The sequence below is a fragment of the Canis lupus genome, chromosome 17 (assembly GCF_003254725.2).
Source record: "Canis lupus dingo isolate Sandy chromosome 17, ASM325472v2, whole genome shotgun sequence".
Classification (NCBI taxonomy): domain Eukaryota; kingdom Metazoa; phylum Chordata; class Mammalia; order Carnivora; family Canidae; genus Canis; species Canis lupus.
The window spans coordinates 38,957,678-38,984,777 of record NC_064259.1 but is presented as its reverse complement, the minus strand read 5'-3'; the positions used below and the strand labels follow the sequence as shown (position 1 = coordinate 38,984,777).

The following is a 27,100-nucleotide window of genomic DNA, read 5'->3' as shown; positions in this document are numbered from 1 at the left end:
TTAAATTCCTGCATTGATGTCCTCCCCAGCCAACACTCAGCTTGGAATGTGAGACATAAGAAAAGCTAAGAATGCTGGGGCCCTTTCATGAACCAAGGTCAGCCTACTTCAGGTACATCTGAGCCAGTCCCTGGGCCTGTCATACCATATGTCAGTACCATCCTTACCAGCCCACCTCTGGAAGACCCTCTCCATAGCCTATCATCATGGCATTGGAAAGGGAGATATACTCGGCCTTCCATGACAACAAATCTCTTACTTACTTATAATCTGTTGTACTCTTTAGCTCTTCATTCCCTATGCTGTGATAAGTGTGTCTGTCTAGTTTTGTTATTGTTGCTTGTTTACATGTTATTTAACAAACCCACCTCGCTGCTTTCTGTGTACATCAACACAACATGTCCTGGTGATTCTTCCAGTGGTGCTCCTAGAAGCCCCAGAAATCCCACAGAAGTGCCTTGGAACAAGGGAGGGTAATCCATTTCTGATTATTTAATCTTTTTTTTTTTCTAGCTAAAACTCTTAGAAAATTAGACTTCAAGAAATAAGTTGTATCACTGACCTATCAATCTGAGATCTTTTTTTTTTTCAATCTGAGATCTTTAATTTTCTCCCTCAACTGGTAAGAAATGAGAAAGCCACTCAGCCAACACACACCAAATTCTGTATGTTTTGATGTTTTTCTTTTCTAAAATTATTACTTTGTTTAAGTAAACTCTATCCCTAACGTGGTGGGGCTCAAACTCTCGACTCTGAGATCAAGAGTTACCCTTGATCTACTGCTCTACTGACTGAGCCAGCCAAGTACTCCTTTTGATGTTTTTCTTAGGGGCGGGGGTATGTTCTTGGAAAATCCAGACCTTTAATAATCTGGTATTCCAAGCAAAACAATTTACCACTAATAGGATGCCTGCCATTAGGGCCCACAGAGCCCAGATTCAGCATAGCAGCTAAGCTTGGCTGCAAGCCCTTGATGAGGTCCTCTTTTCCAGAGGAACACACCAAGTCACAGGGGAAGGCTCCAGCAGAGCCTTCCCAGGTACCGAATGCCTATAACTAATGACAAAGAAAATAAAGACAACAGGTTTTAGTGAGTCAAACAATTGATAACAAAGCCACCAGCATAACCACATTTCCCACTGGTAATTCAAAAAGAGTTAATGCTTCCTTCTAGAAGGGTACCCACTCGCTAACACAGTTAACCTCTATAGCTACACATGCTCCACATCAATGGCAAGCAGGATAATAATCATGCTGGATAAAGATGAGGGGCCTTGGTTTTGACATAACATTAGATTGACAAAGAAGAAAGAAAGACGATTTCTCCCAAAACAGCATCAATCATCAAATTCAACTCATTCTTCGGGCATTAAACAAAGAAAAACTCAAGTAAGTTAATCACATGTTAGATGCTACTGAATTAACACAAAAAAGAGGCTCTGGAAGGACACTGAAGTGGGACTGGCTCTGGGATTAACACACACGTACACACACAGGTGTCGGTAGGAGAAACACCTGGTTCGGATCCAGACCACAGGCTGGTGGGCAGAGGTGGGGGCTGGCCTCTCTACCCGACTGGATCAGTTTGGAGTTAGTCACACCTCTCAACGGGGTTACCTGCCCTTCTCTGAGGTCCAAAGAGGAGACAAAATGAAAGAGTCGAGCCACCTGACAAAGGGGAAAAGAAAAAAAAAAAGCCATGGGCACCAAGCCTATAAAACAGGGTTGAAGGGAGCCATGCTGTCTTCACCTAGGACACTCCTCACTCACTTGCTCACTCACTCACTCCTTTCTTCCTTCCTCCATTCGCAGTGGGTGCAGAGGGAGTGTTTACAAAGCTCTGTGTGAAGCCTCACAGGGGAACAAAGATGAATATGAAACACGATACCCAATTCCTACTCCCAAGGAGCTCGCAGTCAGCGGCATCTAGACACAATGCACACAAGGCAGCAAATGACAAAGATGACACAACGTGGGGCCGATCTTCAGAGGAGGGAGAATGTCAGCCAGCTGCCCTCTCATCTGGGGGAGGTATCATGCAAGAGCTCAAACTTGAGTGAAGCCAGGGCTGCATCATCAAATAGAAAAGGGAAAATACTGTGGCCTGGCCTTCTGAGTCAAGCCTGCATCCTGGGGATAGGGTTTCGGGGTCACCAGGAAGGACTCTCCACACACAGCTGATGTCTCTGTCCTCTTATGTAGAAGTCCACCACCGAGTCCCAGATGTGAAACTTTGCCCCTTGTCCAAGCTTTCTCCGTGGAGAGCAAAGGCCCTGTGGGAAGGTTAATATGGTAGGGAATCTATCTTCCTGGGTGGGGAGGGACATTGCTAATAGACTGTGAGAGGGAGAAAGGACTAGGGTGGAGGGGGCAGGCATCCACAAGACAGATTTGTTTTGCTGTTAGTGAGCAGTGGAGCTACAGTTATATTTGCAAATATGCCCCCATTATCACGTGATAAAGCTTTAAAGGAACTAGATCTTATGGTAACATGTATTTGTGATGCATACTCCTTCAACTTAGTGTGTACCACATCCTGCATTTATGTGTTGTCCCAGCCTTGCCTCAGGACAAAGAAGGAACCTGCCTTGGTGCCCTGGGCTGGCTGCCTTTTGCATATTAATGCACTTTCTTAATTCCAAGGGACATCTGATGTAAAATGGTCACAAGAGCAAGCAGACAACCTTAGAAGTACCTGGGGCTGTGATTGGCCCTGAAATTCTCAGAAGCAGACAATCATCCCTCAGGTACTGGCCTGGCTTCTCAGGGCCTGGTGATGTAACCCAAGCACATAATGGTCAGGAAGTGTCAAGTGTCAGCCCAGCATGGGGTGATGGTGGTTTGGGGAGAGGGCCTGGGGTTGTTTGGAGTGATGCAGGGTACACAGGACTGGGAACCAGCAAGTTCACTCTGAACCCAACTTGACAACTAACAGCTGCATAACCCTGGGTGAGCCACTCAACTTCTGGGTCTCAATGTCCACTCCTGTGAAGTAAGGGGTTACAAAGACGGCTTCTAAGGCTCCTGCCTGCTCTGGGACCCACAAGTTTGACATTCCTTCTCTCTTGGGGGAGGGCAGGTGCTCACAGTTACAAGCTGACCCCAGGGATCCACCCACCCGGGGGCTGAAAAGGAGGAGGAAACAACTGTATGGAAAGTCAGGCAGAGAGCAATGAGGGACCTGAACCTGAGGGCTGGAGGGTGGCCTTCCCAGGGAGACCCAGCACAGGCAAAGTGGACTGGGACCAGAGCACAGGCAGTACTAGGTACTGTCCTCACACTACCACATCACAGAGAAAAGAAGGGAAGAGAGTCTAGATCCACGTGAGAGGGAAACTCAGCTTCCTATCCGGAAGAGTCTGAACTGTAAATAGCTTCCCAAAGTCAGTATCTGGCATTTCTTTTATTCTGCTCAACAGAATAACGATCAGCCTCAGAGATCAAACCAACATACAGGAGAAGTGAGTAATAGGCAACCTTTATTAAGCATTTAGTAGGACTTCTGCATTCTGTGAAGACTTTAGGCACACCATCTCATGAGTGACAGGGACTATGGTTATGTCCACTTTGCAGGTGAAGAAGCTGAAGTTCACAGGGGTGCAGCAGTAAGTGTGGGAGCCGTTTTTTTTTAATGGAGATTATTTATATATTTTTTATTTATGAGAGAGAGAGAGAGAGAGAGGCAGAGACACAGGCAGAGGGAGAAGCAAGCTCCATGCTGGGATCCCCACACGGGACTTGGTCCCGGGACTCCAGGATCGTGCCCTGGGCCAAAGGCAGGCGCTAAACTGCTGAGCCACCCAGGGATCCCCAGAGCTGGGGTTTTTAATCTACCTCTGCTTACCTCCAAAGCCCACCTGTGATGCTAAATGTTGCTCTATTAGCTGACACAGCTAAAAATATGCACGACAGTCCTTCATTCCTTTAATATTGACTGGGCACCTACTAGGGATGCAGATAAGACATGAAATATAACGATCACAGCAGACTGCCATGTGGGACCCAAGAAGCAGGAGAATAGTTCCACCTGGAATCAGAAGAGGTTTCCATGGAGAAGGTGGCATTTGACCTTGAAAGGTGGTCAGGATTTCAAACAGGTGGCAACAGGGGCAGATGAAGGACCAACAGGAGCTGAGGCAGGAAAAGAGAAAAGTCTAGAAATAGCACACAGAGTTGCTATTTCTAGAACAGCACAGAAGGTGGTGCTGTGACTGCAGTACAAGAGGAGCTAGAAAGGTAAGGAGAGACAAGACAAGGCTGAAAAGCTGGGATCACAGCTCAAACTGGATGAGAGAGGAGCAGTGAATACACTGAGTGTCTACTGCACTAGTCCTAGCCGAAAGGAAGGGGGTGGGGAAGAAGGCCTGGAAAAAGGGAAAGAATGTCAAATGCGCACAACTTGAAGAGTAAGCGAGAAGAAGGAAGAACCTCAAAGATGACTGAGATCTGGTTCCTGGAGGCCTGACGGTGTGAATGGTGACTTCATAGTCATCAGACAGATGGGACACAAGATGAGGGGCAGATTCAGAGTTAGGAAACATTAGCTGTACCAAGGAAACAAGAGGAGGAGAAGTTCAGTGGAAGGCAGAGAAGCCGATCTGAGAACCAGGGCATCAGAGGACAGCTAGCTGAAGGTGAAGGAAAGGATGAAATGATCCTGGGAAGGAAAGGGAAATGAGGTGGGGCTCTGGAGAAATTCCACCCAACACTGCAGGGAGGGTGGTGGGTGAGGGGAGAAGGAAGGGAGCAAGCAGAAGAGGAGAGTCAGGGAGGAGGAGGTGACCAAGAAGGTGCCACATCGCCACAGCCAAGAAACAGCTCTTTCTGCTCACAGGTGATCTTAAAAAATGCCTTCTCAGACCTCCTAGGTTCCACCAGCCTCCTTTCAGAAACCAGGTAAGCAGGTGGGCTTCTCTCTTCTCACTTAGACCCTTGATGCATCTAGCTACATATAACCTCCACAGGTAAACTTGGAACAGAAGGGGCAAGAGACATCTGCGTGAGCCCCCAGTTCTTCTTCTGACTGGTGGCTCTGCAGCTTGTTTTCCTCTGCCTAAACATCTACCAGGTGCACAGAGGTGAGGTAGCTGTCCTGGTAGAAACACAGGAGGAAAGGAATCCAGAAAGATGGAGTCCTTTGCGGACAAAGGTGGCAGACCTGCACTGGCAGGAAGTCTTGGGTGATTCTGCATCAACAAGTTGCAGAAAGCTTAGCTTGGGTGCAAGTCGATTTGTTTGGGAGATGTAGAGGGTAGGCAATACTTCCAAACTTTTTCAGCAGGTTGTCCATAATAGTTTAGATAATCTTGGTGTTTAAAACTGGTTGCCGTAGTGAATTCTAAATATTAATTTTATGTCACACGCTCCTTGGCTAAAATGGAAGAAAGAAGGCTAACTTCACCTAACCTAGCACAATAGTTGGTTAATGTTCCTCAGCTACTTGGATGGAGGAGACACGAGGTGTGACTGTGAAGTGAGACACAGGGACGTGGAAGGGAAAGCAGTCTTTTCTTCTTCCTTGGAAATACTTTCTGAGCATGAGTCCATACAGGGAAGTTTTATAAGAGGGAAATGAATACCTTCCCTCTGATGAATTATAAACACATCGTTTACAACTAATCAGTACACAATAGGCAGCTAGAAAAACAACAAACCAAAGGCAAAGGCAAACAACTCCAGTCTGGCCAGAACCCCAAGTCACTAGTCTTACAAACTTCTGGGAATGAGCTTCTGATTCCAAAAATAGTTTCACAGTGGTTTGAAAGCAGAATTTATTTCAAGCAAGAGGTTTAGATAAAGCAGTGATGGATAAAAGATAAAGATAAGGAATTAAAGATAGAGGAACTTTTAAAAAACTATGCAAACTGTTTTGTAGAGTTTTATTTCAAGGCAAAATTGAGTGGGAATTTAAATAATGAGTGGGAAAACACCAGGATTTGTCTCTCTGTGGCTTGTTCCCAGCTGTTAAAATGCTAGGGCTATAACCAAGGTTTGGCTATACTCTGGTGGGTGCTGACCACACCATAAGGTAGAGTGCCTGAGTTTTGACTGGCAAATTGGGGAAAATGGAGTCATGGTGTGAAAGTGGGGCTGGACCAGGGAAGAAGATGGAGAAAAGAAAGCGACACCATGGGTGACACTATAAGCTGCATTTCTATTTCCCTATTTTTGCTGATCAACCTCACATACAGAGGCCCCAAAGTGCTGAGTGGGTAAAGGAGGGGTCCTGTCAAAGCTAGGGCACTGCAGGTGAAGGGGTGAAAATAAGGCAAAGATAACCCAAGAGGTTTCAGAGAGGACTTGGGCAGTGCTGCCCAAAAAAACAAAAAACAAAAAAAAACTCTGTGATGTTGGAAACGTTCTGTATCTGTGCCAGCCACCTGCTATACTATGGCTGCTGAGTACTGGAAATATAACTGGTATGACTGAGGAACTGAATTTTACACTAACTTACTTTTAACTAATTCATATAAATAACCACTTGAACAGAGCAGGACTAGAGAATCAAAAAAGTTTATTCTTCGGATCAATCAACAAGGTTTGATGAGTAGCTATGAGTGTAGAACACTAAACAAGTAGGTACTGTTAGGTTCTTTATTCTGTGTTTTTTTTTTTTTCTAAGCAAGAAACAAAGGATAAGAATCTAGAGACCCTCACCTCCAGAAGCTAACAATATAATAGGAAATATTAGATTTGAGGGAGAAAAGCCCATACACAATCTGGGGCAGAAGAATCCCGAATCCATTGAATGCCAACACTACTTGGAGCAGTGTCTTAACCAGATGACTTACCAATGATATTGGTTCCAGTGGAACTGTTCTAGGGATAGGATCTCTAGAGGGAGTAAAATAACATTATTTTCCAAGTTATGAGACAAGTAAAAAGCAAGGTTGGTTTACCAGGCCTAAGAACTGGGCAGGGGGAAGAGACCTAATATATGCTTCCAAGCTCAAGAGCCATAGGGTGCCATGGACACTTCAGTTTTCAAACTTTTGATCAATTGTTTTTCTCACATGGTTTCTTTTGTGTGAGGATGTGCTTCGCTTATTCTAGAGCATCATTTTTAAAAAGAGAGAGAGACTTCCAATTCTAGTCTTCAAAAAACCTGGGGCCCAATTTTCCCGCTAGGTGGAATTACTGGCTAGAAAACACCCAATATCCAGGTGCAGAGCCAACTCGGAGACAAGGGACATTTAGACAGATGGTCCTAGAGAAGGGTGTCCTCAGGAAGGAGACAGAGCAGTTTTCATAGAAAGAAAAGATGCATCGACACTTCCAGAGAGAAGGATTAGACCTTGGGGAAAAGTGGGAGTGGGATAGAAGTTAGTAGGCCTGGGGAGGAATTTCCCATGTGTAATTGTGTTGTTTTTGTTTTTCTAGTTCTAAGATAAAACAATGTTAACATTAATAACAACTTACATTGGTACAATATGGTGCACAAAGTTTCTTCACTTTTCTTGATGATGCAAAAATCCTGCAAACCTTAATTCTTGTTGTTGTTTTTTTGTTTTGTGTTGTTTTTAGGGACAGGGCTCAGGACTCAATATTACAAGAAAATAAAGGATTAACTCAAAGTGTGGCTGCATTAGGTTGTACACCTGAAACTAATATAATTTTACATGTCGATTATACTTCAATTAAAAAAGAAGGAAAGAAAAAATATAACCAAGAGATCTCTTAAATTCTATACTTCCTTTCTGGGAGGCTTTAAAGGATGGAAAAAAGAACAGAAGACAGGGGAGCAGTGACCCCTCATCCAAGCACCTGACCCCTAATATGTCTGAAGTAAGAGATAGTCTCTCAGTTGCCTCACACTCTCTTGTGGGTCCATTTAGCTAAATGCAGTAGATATTTAGAGTTAGAACCAATTTGTGAGTTGAGGGTGTTTTTTTGGGAGGAGAGAGGCAAGGTACAAGAGTTGTAAAATGGAGCTATGAGTAGGGTGACCCTAATTCCTGGTTTGCTTGGGACAGGCCTCATACCTATTCCTGGTATAATTATTCCAGCACCCCTTTTACTCTCAGATGTTCTGGTTTGGACATTAAAGTATAGTCATGGGGGATTTGCCAGGATGCTGGGGTTTTTTTCCCCCCTACAAAACTGCTCTATTCCCCCGGGGGAATCACCAAGGTTGTTCAGGGCTCGGCTGGGTGCAGTGCACTGTGCTAGGCTCTCTGGAGCATTACAGAGAGGGAGAAAAATTTGTATTCCCACCATAGTATTCCCCAATTGGCATGAAGTTTTAAGGAAATGAAACACACACACACACCCCACTTTCTCATTCTCAAGGTTAATGCTTCTAAGAAGCTAAGTCCGCATCCCAGGAATGTAAGTGAAGTGCTCTAACCCTAATCACCTGGGCACTTCTGGTTCCGGATGGGGCCTGAGGCAACGACCTGTACAGAGCTGGCTGCTTAAGAATCATCTGGAGAACTTGTTAAAAATAGAGATTGGGCCTACTGCCTGAGATTCTGAATCAGCACATCTGAGAATCTATTAAAAAATGAAAACAAAGCTTCCCAGGTGGTTTGGACATGAAAGCCAGATTTGGAGTCACTGGTGAGTCATCATCCCTTGACCCCTGCCTGAAGTGATCTGCTGTTGCTGTGGAAACCACTGATTTACCCCTCAGCCAGACTGGATTTTACTTCTTTTTTTTTTTTTTTTTTTTTTTTTAATACACATCTGTTTCAAAAATAGAGGGCATTATTTTTGGAAGAGAAGTTGTGTTTCTCTCTCAAGATATTTATATCAAGAGAGGGAAAGCAAAGCCCCCAAAAGGCAAAAAGTTTTCTCATTTGAAACCAGATTCAACAGGAAGGGGGCACCCCTCACTATTGTAGCACAACTAGAAAGAACTAATGAGCGGTTATTTCCTGAGGCAAAGTTTCAGACTGTCTAGAGCTTCCTTCATGTTTGGTTGTTGTAGGGTGCCTGGCTAGAGGCCTAGGCTCACAGGCTTCCCCGGGTGGTCTGAGGGGCTGGCGGTGGCTGGCCAAGATGGTATCAAGACTCTGGAGGCTCCAGCTTGAGGCAGACCTGGAAAAGGATGGCCCTACAGAATTACTGTCAGAATAACATTTACACACATGCTGCTGTATGGCCAGGGGACCCACACTGAGCCACCCTGATAAATACCCATCTTCCTTCAGGCTTCAGAAGCAGAGGAGATGGGGTGGAGAGAGGGGCAGAGAGGAGGTTTCTGTAGCTCTATGTTGCAAACTTCACCTGATGAATTAACAATTTAGCAATTTTGAGTTCTCTTATCTTTCACCTTAAAAATAAAAGCACAAAATGGTTACATCTCAAATAGAAGGATCTTGATATTCACTGCTCTTTGTAAATCCTGATACATCTCCTTGGGATACCAAAGTGGAATGTCTCCTCTAAAGATACTCACTGGGATCTATCATTTTGCCAGCAGCTATTGGACTAAGGGGGACACCTCATTACAGTTCTGTATTATAGAAGGAGCTGGTCCTTCTCTGATTAGGAATCATTCCCTTTTGGTTTTCCTTCTCTCTCTCCCAGCCTTTGTATGCAGAACTCCTTGACTTCTGGTGGACAGTACTTTTCAAACAAACACTCAGCCCCAAGTGGTAAGTCTGTCTTCCAGAAATGCTCCTAATGTGCTTCTCTTGGTTCAGGACACAGAAACTCAGCTTGGTCCCCTGACCCAGCTGGCTGTGAACATGCTCCATCCCACCATCCACTCAGAGCTCATGGAGCACCAAGGTCAGTATCCTCTTCCAAAGCCTTTCACAACTCTGCCTCCCTTGCCCTCAGTCATCACCTAGGGACATAAGGCTTCCCTTTGATCATACAACTCACCTCCCAGACAGTTTGTCTGCCCAAACATTGGCATAACTGCCTCTCTTCCACCCCTTGCTGAATATAGACCCCTCCTCTACATTTGGGCTGAGGGTAAAGGGTGTAAGCAGGAAACACAAGGCAATCTGCTGAATTTACTCCAGGGGGAAATACTACCAATTTAATATTTCAGGGCTGAGCACATAATGAGAAACTGAAGCAATAAGGTGAATGTGATGTGAGAAGAAGCTAGGAAGGACTACAGAGGACATGAATGGGGCTGGATGGAAAAGAGAAGGAAGTGATGTCTACATCACAATGTCCTGCACGACCAGTGTTTACTTCAAACCTCCTCCAGGTCTCATTGCCACTGCTATACACATCCTCCTCCTCCGTGTCTGAACCACTCACCTCCTCTGGTACCCTGGGTTCCTCCCCGGGGTCTGCTGGGCCACATGAGCGTGGGGCCACTCACTCACTCAGGTAGTCTCCCCACCTGATTATTTTGAGTTCAGGTGTCTTTCCCAGTGCACCCTGGGAAATTGCAGAGAAGAGCTTACTCTCTTCCTTTTCTTTCCTCTTTCTCCCAAGTTTAAGCTTCAAGTAATTCAGAGGTTCTTAATTTGGGATATATAATGAGTTTCAGGTGCTCTGGGAACCTCTTAAATATTGCACACATTGTTTGTGCGTATATGCATGTGTGTGCCTGTGCACGATTTTCTGGGGGCAAGAGTCACCAATTTCTCCATCCAATTTTCAAAGGGAACCTCCCCCAAATGAGGAACCCCTGACTGGTCCTGAGACTGTCCTGTGCTAGCTGCATGGGTGACGAAGGAGCAGGGCAGGCTGGAGGGGAGATGCTCAAGTGGCTGTGGTGCTCAGGGTCCCACACAGTACCTTGGAAGCAGCCATCACTGCTGCTGTGGCTGCCACATTCAAGCCCCGCTTCCCGAAGTGCACAAGGGCATCGTAACTTCGGTCTTTTGCTTGGACCAGGCAATCATCGATTTCCTGTTGAAGGTAAAACAGAGACACACTGAGTTGGAAGGCTCAAATAAATCTCTGTTCTTTCTCCCCCCAGAGCACTGGGCTTGGCAGCTTGCCCAATCATGGATTCTCACTGGGACTGAAAAGTCATAGGCACTTTGGGGGGTGTGTTTGAGGGGAAGGTAGCCAGGAGGAGGGAAGAAAACAGAAGAGATAGACGGAAGTGAAAGAGGAATTTTGAAAAAACAGCAACTTACTGATCCAAGAAGGTTTTTTCGAGCAATACCCTAGGATTGTTCCTAAAGTCCTCCAGCCTTCCAGGAAGGCTCCAAGGGTCCTGAATGTGGACCATCCTGCCATTCTACACACAGCCACTCTATAAGACAATGAAGGAACTGAAGGGGGAGAGAATGCCAAGAATGGAACATCTAACCTCAGACCTCAGACTGGCTGTCAGGTCTCGGCAAGTGTTTAGCCTTCTGCAAAATGAGGACTGTGACAGTACCTAACTCATGGAGCACAGTGAGGATTACATGAGATCATTCCAGTAAAGCATCTAACACAGTGGCTAGTTTCAATAAGTGAGAACCACTGCCAACCTCTTATCTCAAAGGGGTCAGGTTCTTGCAGCTCTGAAATTCTTCTATTCTGTAGCTTTTTCATACTATATCCAAATACCTCCCCATGTAGGTATCAAGGGGGAGAAATGAGGACACAGAAAGAGATGAGTGCTATTTTTGTTGATAAGAGAGATCATTTTACAGATAATGAAATAAAAGCAAAATGAGAAGTCATCCAGAATCATCTCCAGGGTCAGGGGAAGGTTGGAAAGAGGGTTGAAGTCTCTCCCCCAGGGACAAAAATAGTGGTTTACTTCAAATTTGCATCAACTCTGGCTTATTTTTTCATTTGTTTGATTTGGTTTGTTTTGTTGTCACCATTTAAGGAACAGCTGTTTTGGGGTGTCTGGGTGGCTCAGTTGGTAAAGCATCTGCCTTTGGCTCAGGTCATGATCCCAGGGTCCTGGAATCAAGTCCCACATCAGGCTCCCTGATCAGTAGGGAGTCTGCTTCTCCCTCTCCCTCTGTCTGCCGCTCTCCCGTTCATGTTCTCTCTCTCTCTCTTTTAAAGAACAGCTGTTTTGTACATCATAGTAGCTCATTTCAGAGTTTAGTAATACAATGACACTTGGTCTTGGTCTCATTTGAAGTTTGGCATATCAGTGCATTTCCTTTTTGAGGAATCAAGTGGGACAGTCGACCCCCGTGCATTCCTTGTTTAAGGCTTCCACAACAAGTCACCACACTAAGTTTTCATTGTGACCCCTGACTGACTCTGGTGGGATTCTTGGCAGCTCTTAAGAGCCAGTCTCCTTGACTTCAATGGAAATGACACTGATGGCTTCAGGGTAAACCCAGCATCTGGAGAAAGGTAAGCAAAGAGTAGGGATGTGACAACCAGGGCAAGAGAGAGATCCCATTCCTCAAAATCCACCCTTCTGAGACAGCCAGTGCTGTATCCTAGTTCCTAAAAGAGTTCTTGGAAATGTCTGTAGTGATCTGCTCATCCAATTAATACCTTCCCCTAAAGCCTCCCCCTAGAAGTCCTAAGTACTCAACTTTCAGAAACAATAGAAATTTATATAAAAAGCCACCTCCAGTGCTCCTATTTTGTTAAGTGTCATATCCCAATCAGTTTAGAAGATCATGTAATCTAATTAATGGATTATATAATTTTGGACTCAATCCCACTTTTGGCAATTTATTTTTTTATTTTTTATTTTTTATTTATTTATGATAGTCACACACACAGAGAGAGAGAGAGAGGCAGAGACACAGGCAGAGGGAGAAGCAGGCTCCATGCACCGGGAGCCCGACGTGGGATTCGATCCCGGGTCTCCAGGATCGCGCCCTGGGCCAAAGGCAGGCGCCAAACCGCTGCGCCACCCAGGGATCCCCACTTTTGGCAATTTAAGACAATAAGTCAAAAAAGAAGAAATGAGTTTCTATGTACTGTGGTGTTCATGAATCATTATGAAGATCAAGTACAAATGGGTTATGTGCACACATGCTGAAGATCTTAGAATTTAAATATTGTGTTTATGTTAAGTATTTGTTTTTTGGGTATTTAGGGTTCTTTTTGGTATACTTAGAATTTTATTTCAAAGAAAGGTTTAAATAGACTGGTATGCATATAAAAAAGAAGTTATCAAAACAAATCAGTAAGACAGAGGTAATGCATTTATTATTGTACGAAATCTTAAAAAAAACAATAGAACAATCTATTGAAAGTAAATCCAGCAAATTAAGTTCAGCGGAGATGTTAAACAAAAAATCATTTTATACAGTTCTATTATCTTATAAGCAGCTTACAATTAAAATTACTTTCAAGAGATGTAATCCTTACTTGAATACTTAGTTATTGCTGACCCTTTCCTGCGATTTTTTCCATCTCTGACATGAGACAAATCTATTATTTTCATTGCAAAGATGTTTGTGAAGTACTTTGAAGCAAAATAAACACAAAAGGTAAATAGTAGGAAACAAATTATTATGACTACTCTCATTAGTACTTATCAACTGATAAGTACCAAAATAGCAGAGATTCCACTGGTAGGCATGTATTTATCACTGAACAATAAAACAAACACTGCACAAGAGATGTCGTATCTTCCAGTGTCTATCTGTAGCTATCTGGGTAACAAGTTCAAGTCATTTAATCACTTTATGCTTCCACTTTCCTATGTTAAGTTTTAAAAGTATTTTTTAATAGTCTATGAAAAAAATCCATTATCTATAAAAGGACAGGGGCTGAGCAGGACAAAAGGAAGAAAATTCAGTTTGGCGAGTTGAATTATGAGTGAATCTTTTGTTGCCTTTGTTTAAATTTATGGAAATGTTTTTCAATAAGTAATGATACATAATATCTTCTTCAGGATTTCACCACTATTCCCAAACATGTCCGAAAAATAGATTAAAAAAAAAAGATTAGAAGGAACAAATTGTTGGAGGCAGATAAGAGACGATCTAAGGTCTCCTACAATAAAACACTCTTTTTTACTTACTGCTTTTTAGATTTTTTACTTGCTAGGAGGAGTCAAAGGCTGAGCAGCATAAATTACCTTTTCTTTTGAAGACAGTGTGGGATGCACAAACTTCCTGTATAGGAGGCTGGAGCCTTTTGTGTAGGGAGACAGCAGCCAGGCTACAAATGCTATTTTTAGTTCATAATAGAATGGAAACCTGGAGAGAGATGAGAAAATACACATTCTGTTAGGGTCTCAGCAACACTGCCTGGGGCCTGTGAAGGATGAGACCCAGCAACACAGACACCTCCCCTGCCTGCACATGGCTGCAGGCCCCAGGATCCCTCCTCTTTCCACCCATGGTGTATGTGTACACTTGTAAACACAGAGCAAAACCCCAGGGCCTCCTTTTTTTTTCTTCTTCTTCTTTTCAGATTTTATTTTTTTAAGTAATCTTTACACCCCACATAGGGCTTGAACTCACATTCCCAAGATCAAGAATCATATGCTTTACAGACTGAGCCAGCTAGGGGCACCCCCTACAAGGCTTCTTTTGAAAGCTGGGATGCCTGGGTGGTTCAGTGGTTGAGCTTCTGCCTTCTGTTCAGGGTGTGATCCTGGAGTCCCAGGATCAAGTCCCACATCGGGCTCCCTGCATAGAGCCTGCTTCTCCCTCTGCCTGTGTCTCTGTCTCTCTCTCTCTCTCTCTCTCATGAGTAAATAAATAAAATCTTTAAAAAAATTAAAAAAAGAAAGTTGGTTCTTATTTTCTTTTTTTTTTTTTTTGTCAAAGCAAGCCAGGAATCCAGGTTCTCTTCAGCAATCACCCTACTGCCATGCCTAGCAGCCTCTGGGTCTTCCTACAGGGTTCTATTTTTTTAGGTTGGAGCCAGGGCTCCAGCCACAGCTGGTGGGTTCAGAAAGCCATATCCCTCTGTGCCCTACATTCAGTCACTTATTTTTCACTGGCAGCCGCGAAGGCATGAACCACTAGAGGATTTGTAACAGGGAGAAGCTGACAAAAGAATCTCCAGATTGAGAATAAAAAGCCTCCCCTGCTTGGCTGCCTTTTTGGCCCCAGAAGAGTCAAGGACAGGAGCCAAACTCTAGCCAGCAAAGAGGATGCTACTCACCCTAATCAATTCTATGGCAGGAGAACAGAGGATGATCTTTTTGTTGTCAAAAGAAGAGTTCAGGGTACAGGTAACATATAATTCTGGAGTTGGGGGCAGCCCGGGTGGCTCAGCGGTTTAGCGCTGCCTTCGGCCCAGGGCCTGATCCTGGAGACCAGGGATCCAGTCCCACGTCGGGCTCCCTGCATGGAGCCTACTTCTCCCTCTGCCTGTGTCTTTGCCTGTGTCTCTGCCTCTCTCTCTCTCTGTCTCTCATGAATGAATAAATAAAATTTAAAAAAAATCTGGAGTCGGAAATCCTGCACACTGTCCATTTAGTCATCACATAAACATTTACCAGCACCAAGATGTGTCAGTGGTGAACAAAGCAAACCTGATCCTTGCTCTCTTGGAGCTTTCACTCTAGTGGGAAACAGATAAGGACTATCTTGCATCCTTGGAACTGATGGCTCAGTCACGAAAACAGAGATTGATCAAATAATCACAAATGATTCAGAACAGTAACCTGAGACAAATGCCATAATGGGCCTCTGTCATGGTGCCTTTGTATGAATAAGAAAAAGCCAGCCCCTTCAACTGGATGCAGTCCTGCAGGTCCACAACTAGTGAACAGGGCTTCATTTGAATTTTAGCCCTACTTACCATCCTGGCCAGATATCTTGTGCTAGATACAACCTGTGCAACAATATTTGGCTGTCCTGATGTGTACTATGTTTTTTTTATTTTCTGTATTCTGATGCTTTGATGTCTTGGGACCTTCCTGACTCTGGAGAGCCTGCCCCTCCTGGGGTCAGCCCATTCTTAAAGGTAGGAAAACAACTCCTCCACAAGCAAGCCTCTCATAAACAAACCAAACAATCCACAGCCCTAACCCCAATCACCTCCTTTAGGAGCTCTTGCAGTCTGGGCCATTCTCCAGCTGCTCTTATCACCCCAGGGCCAGGTACCAGCCACCAAGGGACAGCCCCTACACCCCAGAGCCCAAGGAAAGTATTCAGACTAGCTAATCCTAAACATGTTTACCCTACCTTGCCTGTTCGTTCCATGGAAACCACAATATAGGTTCTTGCCCACGCTTTCTACCTCTGTCTCTTGACTGACCTCACCACATGCAGTGTCTCCTGTTTCTAGGGACTGCGACTTTTTTTTTTTCAAATTCTAAATGTTTTATTTTGTATTTCTTTTTTTTAGAGCTACATTTTATTTATTTATTTATTTATTTATTTATGTATTTATTTATTTATTGGAGTTCAATTTGTCAACGTATAGCATAACACCCAGTGCTTATCCCGCTATTTTGTATTTCAATAATAGGGCAGCATTTAAAGAAAAAAAGTGATTCCTGCTCAATTTACTGCCAATGAATAATAAGTAAGCAATTAAAATATTTACTTTAGCAATATTTATTCTATGTGGGATCTGCAATTTTAATGAACTTCTTCCTTCATGACAGTCATTTCTGAGTCTATGAATATTACCATACTTGATGAAAACAAATCCTGAGTACCCTTAAAACAGGATGCCCTGAGGGAAAAGGACACCTGTGCTAGTCTGAAGAATCAAACAAGTAGATCCTTCCCACGCACCCTGCCTCCCCGCCATAAAGCAGCTGAAAATAAAGAGCAATTTCCGGCAAGTCAGTTCAGAGCCTTCAATTCTCACACAGACTCCCGAAATCAGCAGCTCCACCCACTCTGCTTTCCTCATCGAGGTCCTGGATCTGCTGCCTTCTGCCTCTGGCAGGCTCTTCCCGAATATTCCCTCAGCAACTCCAGGATACTGTCACTTCAAGATTGTTTAATGTTTCACAGCCATCAGAGAGAAGAGGCCAAAGGAAGAGAGGTGTGATTCTTCCACATTTGAACCCTCCAGTGGTTAATAATGGAAGAAATTTTGTCTTGAAAACAACTATTTGCCAGCCCCAAGGGGAAAGCAAATGAATGTAGCAAGCTCAGGCATCAACACAGGATACACACAGAATCCCAAGGGGTCTGTCACACAGCAGCACTTTTGTTGCTTATGTAAAAGATGTGTTTAAAAAAAAAATAGGTAGTACATGCATATGGTTTTAAAAATTCAAATGTCCAAAAGAGTATATAACAGTCTCCCATCCCAGACCTTTAGTCTCTTTTCCAAAAGCAAAAACATTTTCAGTAGTAGACTTCCAATGCCTACAATATAAAATCATGTGGGTATACATGACTCCTTTAGCAATCCCCCATACACACATGGTAATATTCTATAATTCCTTTCCCACACCACACTTCTCCACCACACACATACACACACATATATACTCTCGCACACACAATTAACAGTATACTTTGGGGATTATCTCAAACTGCCCCTGGAATCATCACCCCAAGACCAGGCCCTTGTCAGGTATCATAAGGGTCACTGGGCTCATTTGGCCACACAATTACCACCAACCAACTCATCTTCCATCTGACCTACCATCATCACAGCCTTCACCCAAGAAGCAGAGAAGGAACCTGCTCATTCCTTGATGATAAGCTCTAGCATGTATTTGCCTCCCCAGGTGCAAGTAAACAGCACTGGGGTACATGGGGGAGGTGCAGGCTCCCACTCTTCTGATGTTATACCTTCACATTCCTGAGGGGTAAATGTTTCCTAAGAGGACCGGACAAGTGATTAAATTGTCAAAATACGTGCAATTAATGTGTACAGAAAATTTCTGGAAGAAAACACAAGTAACTTTTAACAGTCATATCTCTGGGGAGAGAGAATGAAGGCCCAAGAGAGGAGAGATTTACTTTTTATTTTTATTTTTATTTTTTATTTTTTTTTTTAAATTTTTATTTATTTATGATAGTCACAGAGAGAGAGAGGCAGAGACATAGGCAGAGGGAGAAGCAGGCTCCATGCACCTGGAGCCCGATGTGGGATTCGATCCAGGGTCTCCAGGATCGCGCCCTGGGCCAAAGGCAGGCACTAAACCGCTGCGCCACCCAGGGATCCCTTTTTTTTTTTTTTTTTTTTAATTTTTGAGATTTACTTTTTAGTGTATTGCTTCAATTTCATTGTGCCATGTGATACATTATTTTGTATATGTTAAAAAATTAAATGAAATTGCCTACAGAAATTGTGAAACAGGACACCATCCTATGTCTCCTGCGACCACAGACAATTGCTGTTTACATCAAGATAGAAAGTTAAGGGGCATTTGGGTGGCTCAGTTCGTTAAGCATCTGCCTTCAGGTTGGGTCATGATTCCAGGGTCCTGGGGTTGAGCTCTGAGTTGGGCTCCCTCATCAGTGAGGAATCTGCTTCTCCTTCTCCCTCTGCCTGCTGCTCTGCCTACTTGTGTGCTTGCTCTCTCTCTCTCTCTCTCTCTCTCTCTCTGTCAAATAAATAAATAAAATCTTAAAATTAAAAAAAAAGGTAATTATGAAGAGAGAACTGCCTTAGGAGAGTGGTGGAAAGAGGGCAGTGGGGATGATCGAGGAGTTAGGAAGAGAATATAAAGGTGAGGGGCAATCTCCAATCCTGGAAGTGAACCAGAATTAAGGATGCTTCCCAGGAAGCCAGGAGGTGCTTCCAGGAAGAACAGAAGCTTCAATCTCTCTGTCTCCCTCCCCTCTTTCTCAATATAAAGAGAGTGCAGAGCTGCTGAGCTGGTGTCCATGTCCCTGCAAGGGAAAAGGGGCTCTGTCTGATCAGCCTGTTCTGTGCCATTCCCAGAGGAAGTGAGGAGACTTTGCCCTGTAATACCTGCCGGTTTGCAAAAAAAAAAAAAAAAAAGAGAGAGAGAGAGAGAGAGAGAGAGAGAAAGCAGGCTGAGGGCATGACCAGACTGTGGGCTAAAGCAGGCAGGGAAGGTTCCTAACCTCTTCCCTGCAGAAGATGGACAAGACCCTCACTTCCCATACATAAACCGCCTGGACAGCTCCCGCTAAAACCGGCCAGCAAAGGCCTCCATGTGGATTAGGAGAAGGAGGATTCTATCCGCCCCTGTGCACAAGCACCAGAATATCAGGTATCAGAGGCCCTCCTGTGGTGGGCAGAATTTTGATCCCATGACCTTCTCATTCTCATCCTGATGTTATTCCCACAAATATGTTCCCTTAACATGGCAAAAGGGATTATGAGAACATTATTGAGATGGTCAATCAGCTAACTATAAAACAGGGAAATTATATTGGATTATTGGGGTAGACCTAAACTACTAACAGGATCCCTTAAAAGCAGAAGCAGAGATCTTTCTCTGGCTGGTAGCAGACAGCAGAGATTTGAAGCATGAGAAGGATCTGACATGCTATTGTTGGCTTGAAGATGAAGTAGGAAGTTCATGTCAAGGAAATGGGGACCTCAGTCCTACAGCCACAAGGAACTGAATTCTGCCAACAATCTAAAGGAAACTGAAGTGGAGTCTCCCCCCAGAGTCTCCAGATAAGAGCCCAGCCTGGCCACGCCCTGATTTTGGCCTTATGGGTCCCCAAGCAGAGGACTCAGTTGATTCTACCTGGATTTCTGACCTGCAGAAACTGAAATAATAAATTTCTGTTGTTTTAAAGCACCTAAATTTGTGACAATTTGTTACAGCAGCAATGGAAAGCTAATTCATGTCCCAAAAATAAAAATCAAATAAACTCCAGAAATAGTTGATAAGCATTTATTAAGTATAAAACTCTGAAGTTCCAGGACTGGGTAAAAACATACTCCAGCTACGAGGGAGGGGCGCATCCATCATAGACCTGATTTCCACTTAGCCAAAAGCAGTGAGATAGAAATGCCGATATCCCTGGGAAAGAGCTCATAAGACTAACTCTATTCCCCCATGACGTTCTCTAGAAGGGATAGGAGAAACAGGAGGGATAGGAGGAGGCCCCAGCACCACACACAGGACATTGTTCAGGAGGAACCTGCAGGACATGTGGTGCTGGCCATGACATTTAACTGATTGCACAGTCCTACTGGACCTGGCCTGTTTCCCTCATCTCCGTGGGGGCACGAGAGCCTCCCCAATGCAGCTCTGCACAATACAGGGCCTGACCCCTAGTGCCAGCCCCTGCAGCATGGGTTAAATGAGGGATGGCTCCACAGAGTTCCATCTCCATTCCTAGAGACATCTGGAGACTTAGCCCCATCCTGAGTCTATTGTTTATTTGGGCACAGGGAAGTGCAGAATGGCACAAATACATTAAATTAGGTAACCCACATTTCTTCCCTACAGCTTGAGGCTACAATGGCTGAGACATCTATTTCTCCCAGTGGAGATAAAAGCTAGGCCCCTTCAGGGGGAAAATCTACATACTAAGGTCATTAAAACCACTGATACAAAACAGGATTCACAGAAGTGGTGTTCAGGTCTGGTCCTTGGCCTATGACACCCTGGAGGTAAGTTCATACTGATCCTCTTTGGAGAAGGACTTTCTCCAAAATACACATATTTTTGTTATTGTCTCTGATGATAACTGACCATGGTAAAACATTCATACAACACAGAAAATGTAATATATTAATACATAGACCTAGTTTATGATTTTTACTTGCTCCATTGCTATAATAGCTGCACTGTTGGTAAGGCAAAAAAATTTCCATCGAAAGGGGATTTATTAAATAAATTATGGTCCATCTATACCATGAAATTCCATGTGGCCACTGAAAAAATAGGTAGATCTATTTATTCTTACCTGAAAGTATTTAAAACATAAATTTAATAAACAAAATTCAAACTGTTATGTATACTATAATACCACTGTTAAAAAAAAAGAAAGAAAAAAGGGGGCACTTGGGTGGCTCAGTTGGTTAAGTGTCACCTTTGGCTCAGGTCATGATCCCAGGATCCTGGGACTGAGCCCTGTAATAGGCTCCCTGCTCAGCAGGGAGTCTGCTTCTCCCTCTGTTCCCCCACTCTGCTCATGTTCGCTTGCTCTCTCCCTCTGATAAATAAAATCTTTTTTAAAAATGTGTGTATAGGGGGTCCCTGGGTGGCTCAGTGGTTTGGTGCCTGCCTTCAGCCCGGGGCATGATCCTGGAGTACCGGGATCCGGTCCCACATCAGGCTCCCTACATGGAGCTTGCTTCTCCCTCTGCCTGTGTCTCTGCCTCTCTCTCTCTCTCCTCTCTCTCTCCCATGAATAAATAAAATAAAAAAATAAAAACAAAAATGTGTGTATATATACACACATAAATATTTTTAAAGTACATACAATTGTGAATAGTAGTTATGATGAGAGTGAATGGTGTTTGAGAGAAACTTAACCTTATTAGTTAAAGGAAAACTTGTGTGTACTGTTTCCTTCCTTTTTGTTTTTTGATATATTAATGATTCCTTACCAACTACATTAATTGAGGAACTGCATTTATTTTGTCCATCATTATATCATTATACTATAAGAACAATATTTGCTCTTATAAGGTCATTGAACAAATATTTACTTGAAGAGCAATTTTATAGATTAACTTATTAAAACTATGCCAGTTAACATCTATGAACTTGCTTCTCTGTTCTGAAGGTTTGGAACTGCTTCTAGACCTTTCCCACCTCTCCACTGACACTAGGAAACATCTTCCCTTGAAAAGTCCCAATTCCTGGAGTACTTACCAACAAAGGAAGATGTCGGTGAATGTCTCTGCTGTGGTGAAAAGGGCAAATATAATCCAGTACATCATCCATTTGACCTGTTGAAAGAGAAAGCAACAAAGCTAATAGGAAAGGTCAAGGATAAATGGCTGACTGCCCAACATCAAGAACAAGAGATTCAGACAGTGGATGCTGAGGCATGTGCAGGCAGCATATCCTTCATTTGTAACCCTTCCTCCCTATCCTTCCACTACTCGTGTCCATTTCCACTCCAGACCTTGGGGCTAGAGGCAAATATGCTGTTTCCACAAATGATCCAGATACAATGTCAAAGTAGATCCTGGGTGATCTTCTAACCCTCACATGAACTAGGAGGACCTGTAGACCAGGAGTGACTCAGAATTCAGGTAGGTCATTTTACCAAGACTAATACCAGGTTAGTAAACTGTTCAGGTCTTAACAGAGATATATCTTGGAATGAACTTTAACCAGATCAGACTTTCAAGAATGAAATGGTAGTCACTTAATAATGCTTTCCTGTAGAAAAGTCTCACAGTCCCTCACAGAAATTGGATCCGGCTGGCTCAGTCAGTAGAGCATATGACTCTTGATCATGAGATTGTGAATCTAAGCCCCACACTGGGTTAGAGATTACTTAAAAATAAAATCTTGGGGGACACCTGGGTGGCTCAGTGGTTGAGTGCCTCCCCTCGACTCAGGGCGTGATCCTGGAGTCCCAGGATCAAGTCCCACATAGGGCTCCCTGTGTGGAGCCTGCTTCTCCCTCTGCCTCTCTCTCTCTCTCTCTGTGTCTCTCATGAATAAATAAATAAAATATTTAAAAATAAATAAATAAATAAAATGTGTCTCATGAATAAATAAAATATTTGTAAATAAATAAATAAATAAATAAATAAATAAATAAATAAATAAAAATAAAATCTTGGGGTGCCTGAGTGGCTCAGTTGGTGTAGTGTACAACTCTTGGTTTTTGCTCAGGTCATGATCTCCAGCCCCAGGGTGATGAGATTAAGCTCAGGGTTGGGCCCCATGCTCAGGGAGGAGTCTGCGTAGGATTCTCTCCCTCTCTCCTTCTCCTTCTGTCCCTCACCATCTATCCCTCACCTCTCTCTCTCAAATAAATAAATCTTTAAAATAAATAAATAAAATCTTTTAAAAATATATGTAAAAGTCAATTGCTTTCCTATGTTTCTAGACAATTGGAACTTGAAATTAAAAAAAAAACAATACCATTTACATTAGCAGTAAAAAAAATTATTCTGGGATATATCTAACAAAACATGTAAAAGGTCTATGTAAGGAAAACTATAAACTCTGATGAAAGAAATCAAAAAAGATCTAAACAAATAGATAATCCATGTTCATGGATAGGAAGATTCAATATTGTCAACATATCAGTAATTTATTCCCAAATGAATCTATAGATTTGATAAAATCAAAATCAAAATGCAAGCAAACTCTTTTGTGGATGCCAACAAACTGATTCTAAAGTTTATATCAAAAGGTGAAAGAGCAAGAATAGCCAACACAATACTGAAGAAGAATAAAGTTGTAGGCCTGACACTGACTTCAAGACTTACTACAAAGCTACAATAATTAAGACAGAGTTCATGCTAAGGGAATAAATAGATATATCCTTAGAATGGACGAACAGAAGGGGTGCCTGTGTGGCTCAGTCATTTTAAGTGTATGACTCTTGATTTTGGTTCAGGCCATGATATCAGGGTCCAGGGATCAAGCCTTGCATCAGGCTCTGCACTCAGTGGGGAATCTGCTCGAGATTCTCTCTCTCCATCTTCCTCTGCCCCTCCTCCTGCTCTATTAAATAAATACATCTTTTAAAAAAGGAAGAATAGACAAATAGAATACATAGCCCAGAAATAGACCCCATAAGTACAGTTAACTGATCTCTGACAAAGAAGCAAAGGCAATTCAATGGAGAAAGGATAGTTTTTCAACAAACAGTGCTAGAATAACTGGAGATCACATGAAATAAATAAGTACATAGATAAGTAAGTAAATCAATAAATGAATAAGAAAATGAGTGAATGAATGAATGAATCTAGGCACTGCTCTTTTATCTTTTACAGAAATTAACTCAAAATGATCACAGGCCTTAAAAGAAGATGCAAAACTATAAAACCTCTAGAAGATTAACATGGCCTTGGACTTGGCAGTGAGTTTTTTAACACAACAGCAATAGCATGACCCATGGAAGAAAAAAATTGGTAAGTTGGACTTCATTAAAATTAAAAACTTTTGCTCTATAAGACACTGTTAAGAGAATAAAAAGATAAGTTACAGAATGAGAGAAAATATTTCAATACTTATATATATCTAATAACTCATATTCAAAATATAGAGAGAACTCTTAAACTCAGTAATAAAAAATAAACAACCCAATTAAAAACTTGGCAAAAGATCCAAACAGACCCCTCACCAAAAATATACAGATATTTAACAATTTATCAACAAAGCTTTTTTTTACAAAAGCTAATTTTTCTTTTGTTATCACTTAAGACATTCTAGGAAGACAACGGCATGTTCGATATTTTTCTTGAAAAAGTAAAACCCTGTTAAAGAATCTACAGGAAAAAGTAGACATATTGAGTGAAGAGACTAGAGATTTCAAGAGAAAGAAGGAAACTCTTTTGAACCAAATGATATCCTAAAACTAAAAAACACAGTATTTGAAATTTTAAAAAATTTTTTTAAAATTTTTATTTATTTATGATAGTCACAGAGAGAGAGAGAGAGGCAGAGACATAGGCAGAAGGAGAAGCAGGCTCCATGCACCGGGACCCCGATGTGGGATTCAATCCCGGGTCTCCAGGATCGCGCCCTGGGCCAAAGGCAGGCGCTAAACCGCTGTGCCACCCAGGGATCCCTAAAAATTTTAAATATTAAAAAATTTTAAATTATTGAATGGACTTGAGCAGACTGGATACAATAAGAAAAATAAAATCTGTGAACTTGAAGACAAGACAATAAAGTCAATAAGATGGAAGTCCATATTGGAAAAAAATGGAGACTCAATACCTGTGGAATAGCATTAAGCAATCTAACATATACAGAATAGGAATTTCAGAGAAGAAGAAAAAGAATGGGACAGAAAAATTATTTGAATAATGCCTGATATTTTCCAGAATTGATCAAAATTAGCAAATCCACAGAACCAGGGGGCTCAGAAAACCTCAAACAAGATAAATACAATACAAATACAAGACAACCATACCCAGGGCAGCCTAGGTGGCTCAGCAGTTTAGCACTGCCTTCGGCCCAGAGCATGATCCTGGTAGACCCAGGATCGAGTCCCATGTCGGGTTCCCTGCGTGGAGCCTGCTTCTCCCTCTGCCTGTGTCTCTGCCTCTCTCTGTCTCCTCTCTGTATATTCTCATTAATAAATAAATAAAATCTTAAAAAAGAAAAAAGAAAACCATACCCAGGCACATCACAGTAAAACTGCTGGAAAAAAAAAAAAGAAAGAAAATCTTAAGAGCAAGGGGGAATAGACATATTACATTCAAGGGAATGACAAGAGATGACTTTCTATCAGAAATGATGAATACCAGAAGAAAATGGATAACATATTTAAAATGTTGAAAGAAAAAAAAATGTCAACCTAGAATTCTATTCCCAGCAAAAATATCTTTCAAAAAATAAAGGCAGTTCTGGTGAATGCCCATTGTCTTTGTAACTCTGAAACATGTGGCTCAACAGATTACTTAGAGGTCTTCTTTATTCAGAAAAACAAGACTGTCCCCTGCAAACCACCTTGTCTTCATTCATCAAAAGTAATTGCTGTCTGAGAGACCACATGCTGCACAGGCTCCTCAGCAAGGGGCAAAGAAGGTCTTTCCAACTGTACGTTTCATGGCATTCTGGGGCCCGGAATCCAGGAATTCCCAACACTGGTATCCAGAAACACAGCCAGGAGCCTAAATTCCCCAGTATACTGTCTTTTTCCTTTTAGTATTTAAACTATGCTCTAATATCTTCAATTAAAAACCAAGGAAAATGATGGAGAGCTCAGGTGGCTCAGTTGGTTGAGTGTTGGACTCTTGATTTCACCTCAGGTCATGATCTCATGGGTCAGGAGATCGAGCTCCATGATGGTTGGGCTCTGTGCTCAGTGGGGATTCTGCTTGAAGATTCTCTCCGTTTGCCCCTCCCCCCATTCATGTGCTCAAGTGTGTGCTCTCTCTCTCTAATAAATAAATCTTTTAAAAGTTTTAAAACAAACAAAAAAACAAAGACAATGACAACAACAATTTAAAAAAATCCCTTTCCTTAACACAATCCTTAGCTATAAACTTTTCTAGTGAGTCATCTATACATGCAATGTCTACTTCCTCATCCTCCATGTGCTCAGTGCACTGCATTCATTACATTAACTTTGCTCACATTGGGGATTCCACTTTGTAACATACTTCAAGGGAGAGTAATGGACCCTTTTTATTTTTTCCTTGATTTGCTTGACTTTCAGATGGATGTGAAACTATCCACTTCCTGAAAAGCTCCCCCAACACAACTGTCCTGTTTGCTTCTTGACTTTCTGTCTACTTCTCAGGTTTATCAATTCCTCCACATGGGTTGGTTCTAGACATTCTCTTCTAACTCTATATAAGACATTCTCCCTGGGAAAACTCTGCATTCCTCACCTAACACAGCCAATAATCACCAAGTTCTGTTGCTTCCACCCTCTTATTCCTGTTGAACCTATCTTCTTCTCTCCATCCCTTCTGCAATATGCTTACTTCAGATCACCAACATCTCCCATCTAGAATAGAACTACAGTCTTTTGCCTGGTTTCTAAACCTCTGACCCCTTACTAATCTTTCCTCCATATTCAATTCAGAATGATCTTCTTAAATCCAAATTTGATGATATTCCTTCCTAATTTAAAGTCTTCAACGGTTCCTTACTGTTGTTAAGATGAAGCCCAAATTCCTTAAATTGACTTGCAAGTCCTTGCATGAATGATACTCTAATTATCTCCATAAAATCCCGCCTTGACGCTAATACTTTCTTGAATTTTTCATTCCAGTTATAATGAACGCTTTTTAGTTTTCTAAACAGTACATCTTCTTTTGCCTCCAGAATTCAGGCCTCAGATCTCAGCCTAAATGTCATTTCCTTCTTACACAAAGTTTGGGTAAGTATCATCTCTTTTCTTCCTCCCACAATGTCATACGTGCTCCCTGTCATAATACTTATCCATCTACTTTGACAGTACTTGTTTATTTCTATGCTTTTCTTACTAGATTGTAAGCTCCCTGAGAGTGGAGACAAGTTATTCTTGCACATCACCATATCTCTAATACCTAAAACAATTATTGGCACACAGTAGGTACTCAAAGGATATGTTTTGAATGACTCAATTAGAATGTTGACATTGTGAATGGGAAAGAAAGGATGGTTTTTAAATGTTGAGAAAAAATATACTTTGGGAAATACTGGTTTAGGTGGCTTTGTGAGAAGAAAAGACAAAATTAGGCAGCTTGCAAGGCAATTGATGTTTCCCACAAGTGTCTGCTGAGTAGATGACTGGGTATACACAGGAGGAAAGGGGCTAAC

General features: G+C 42.4%; 1 protein-coding gene across 3 annotated transcripts in view; it reads right to left on the bottom strand.

The window, feature by feature from the left end:
* Positions 1-27,100, bottom strand: part of REEP1 (receptor accessory protein 1) — a 105,087-nt gene that overhangs the window by 24,153 nt on the left and 53,834 nt on the right. For all 3 annotated transcript variants that reach the window (XR_007402939.1, XM_049095560.1, XM_035700732.2), the window contains exons 3-5: positions 21,524-21,600; positions 13,919-14,039; positions 10,708-10,821 (exon numbers count right to left, since the gene is read on the bottom strand). Coding sequence is in view for 2 of the 3 variants with exons in the window: in XM_049095560.1 (XP_048951517.1) it covers positions 10,708-10,821; positions 13,919-14,039; positions 21,524-21,600 (312 nt within the window). In the remaining variant the exon portion in view is untranslated. The remainder of the gene's footprint in view (positions 1-10,707; positions 10,822-13,918; positions 14,040-21,523; positions 21,601-27,100) is intronic.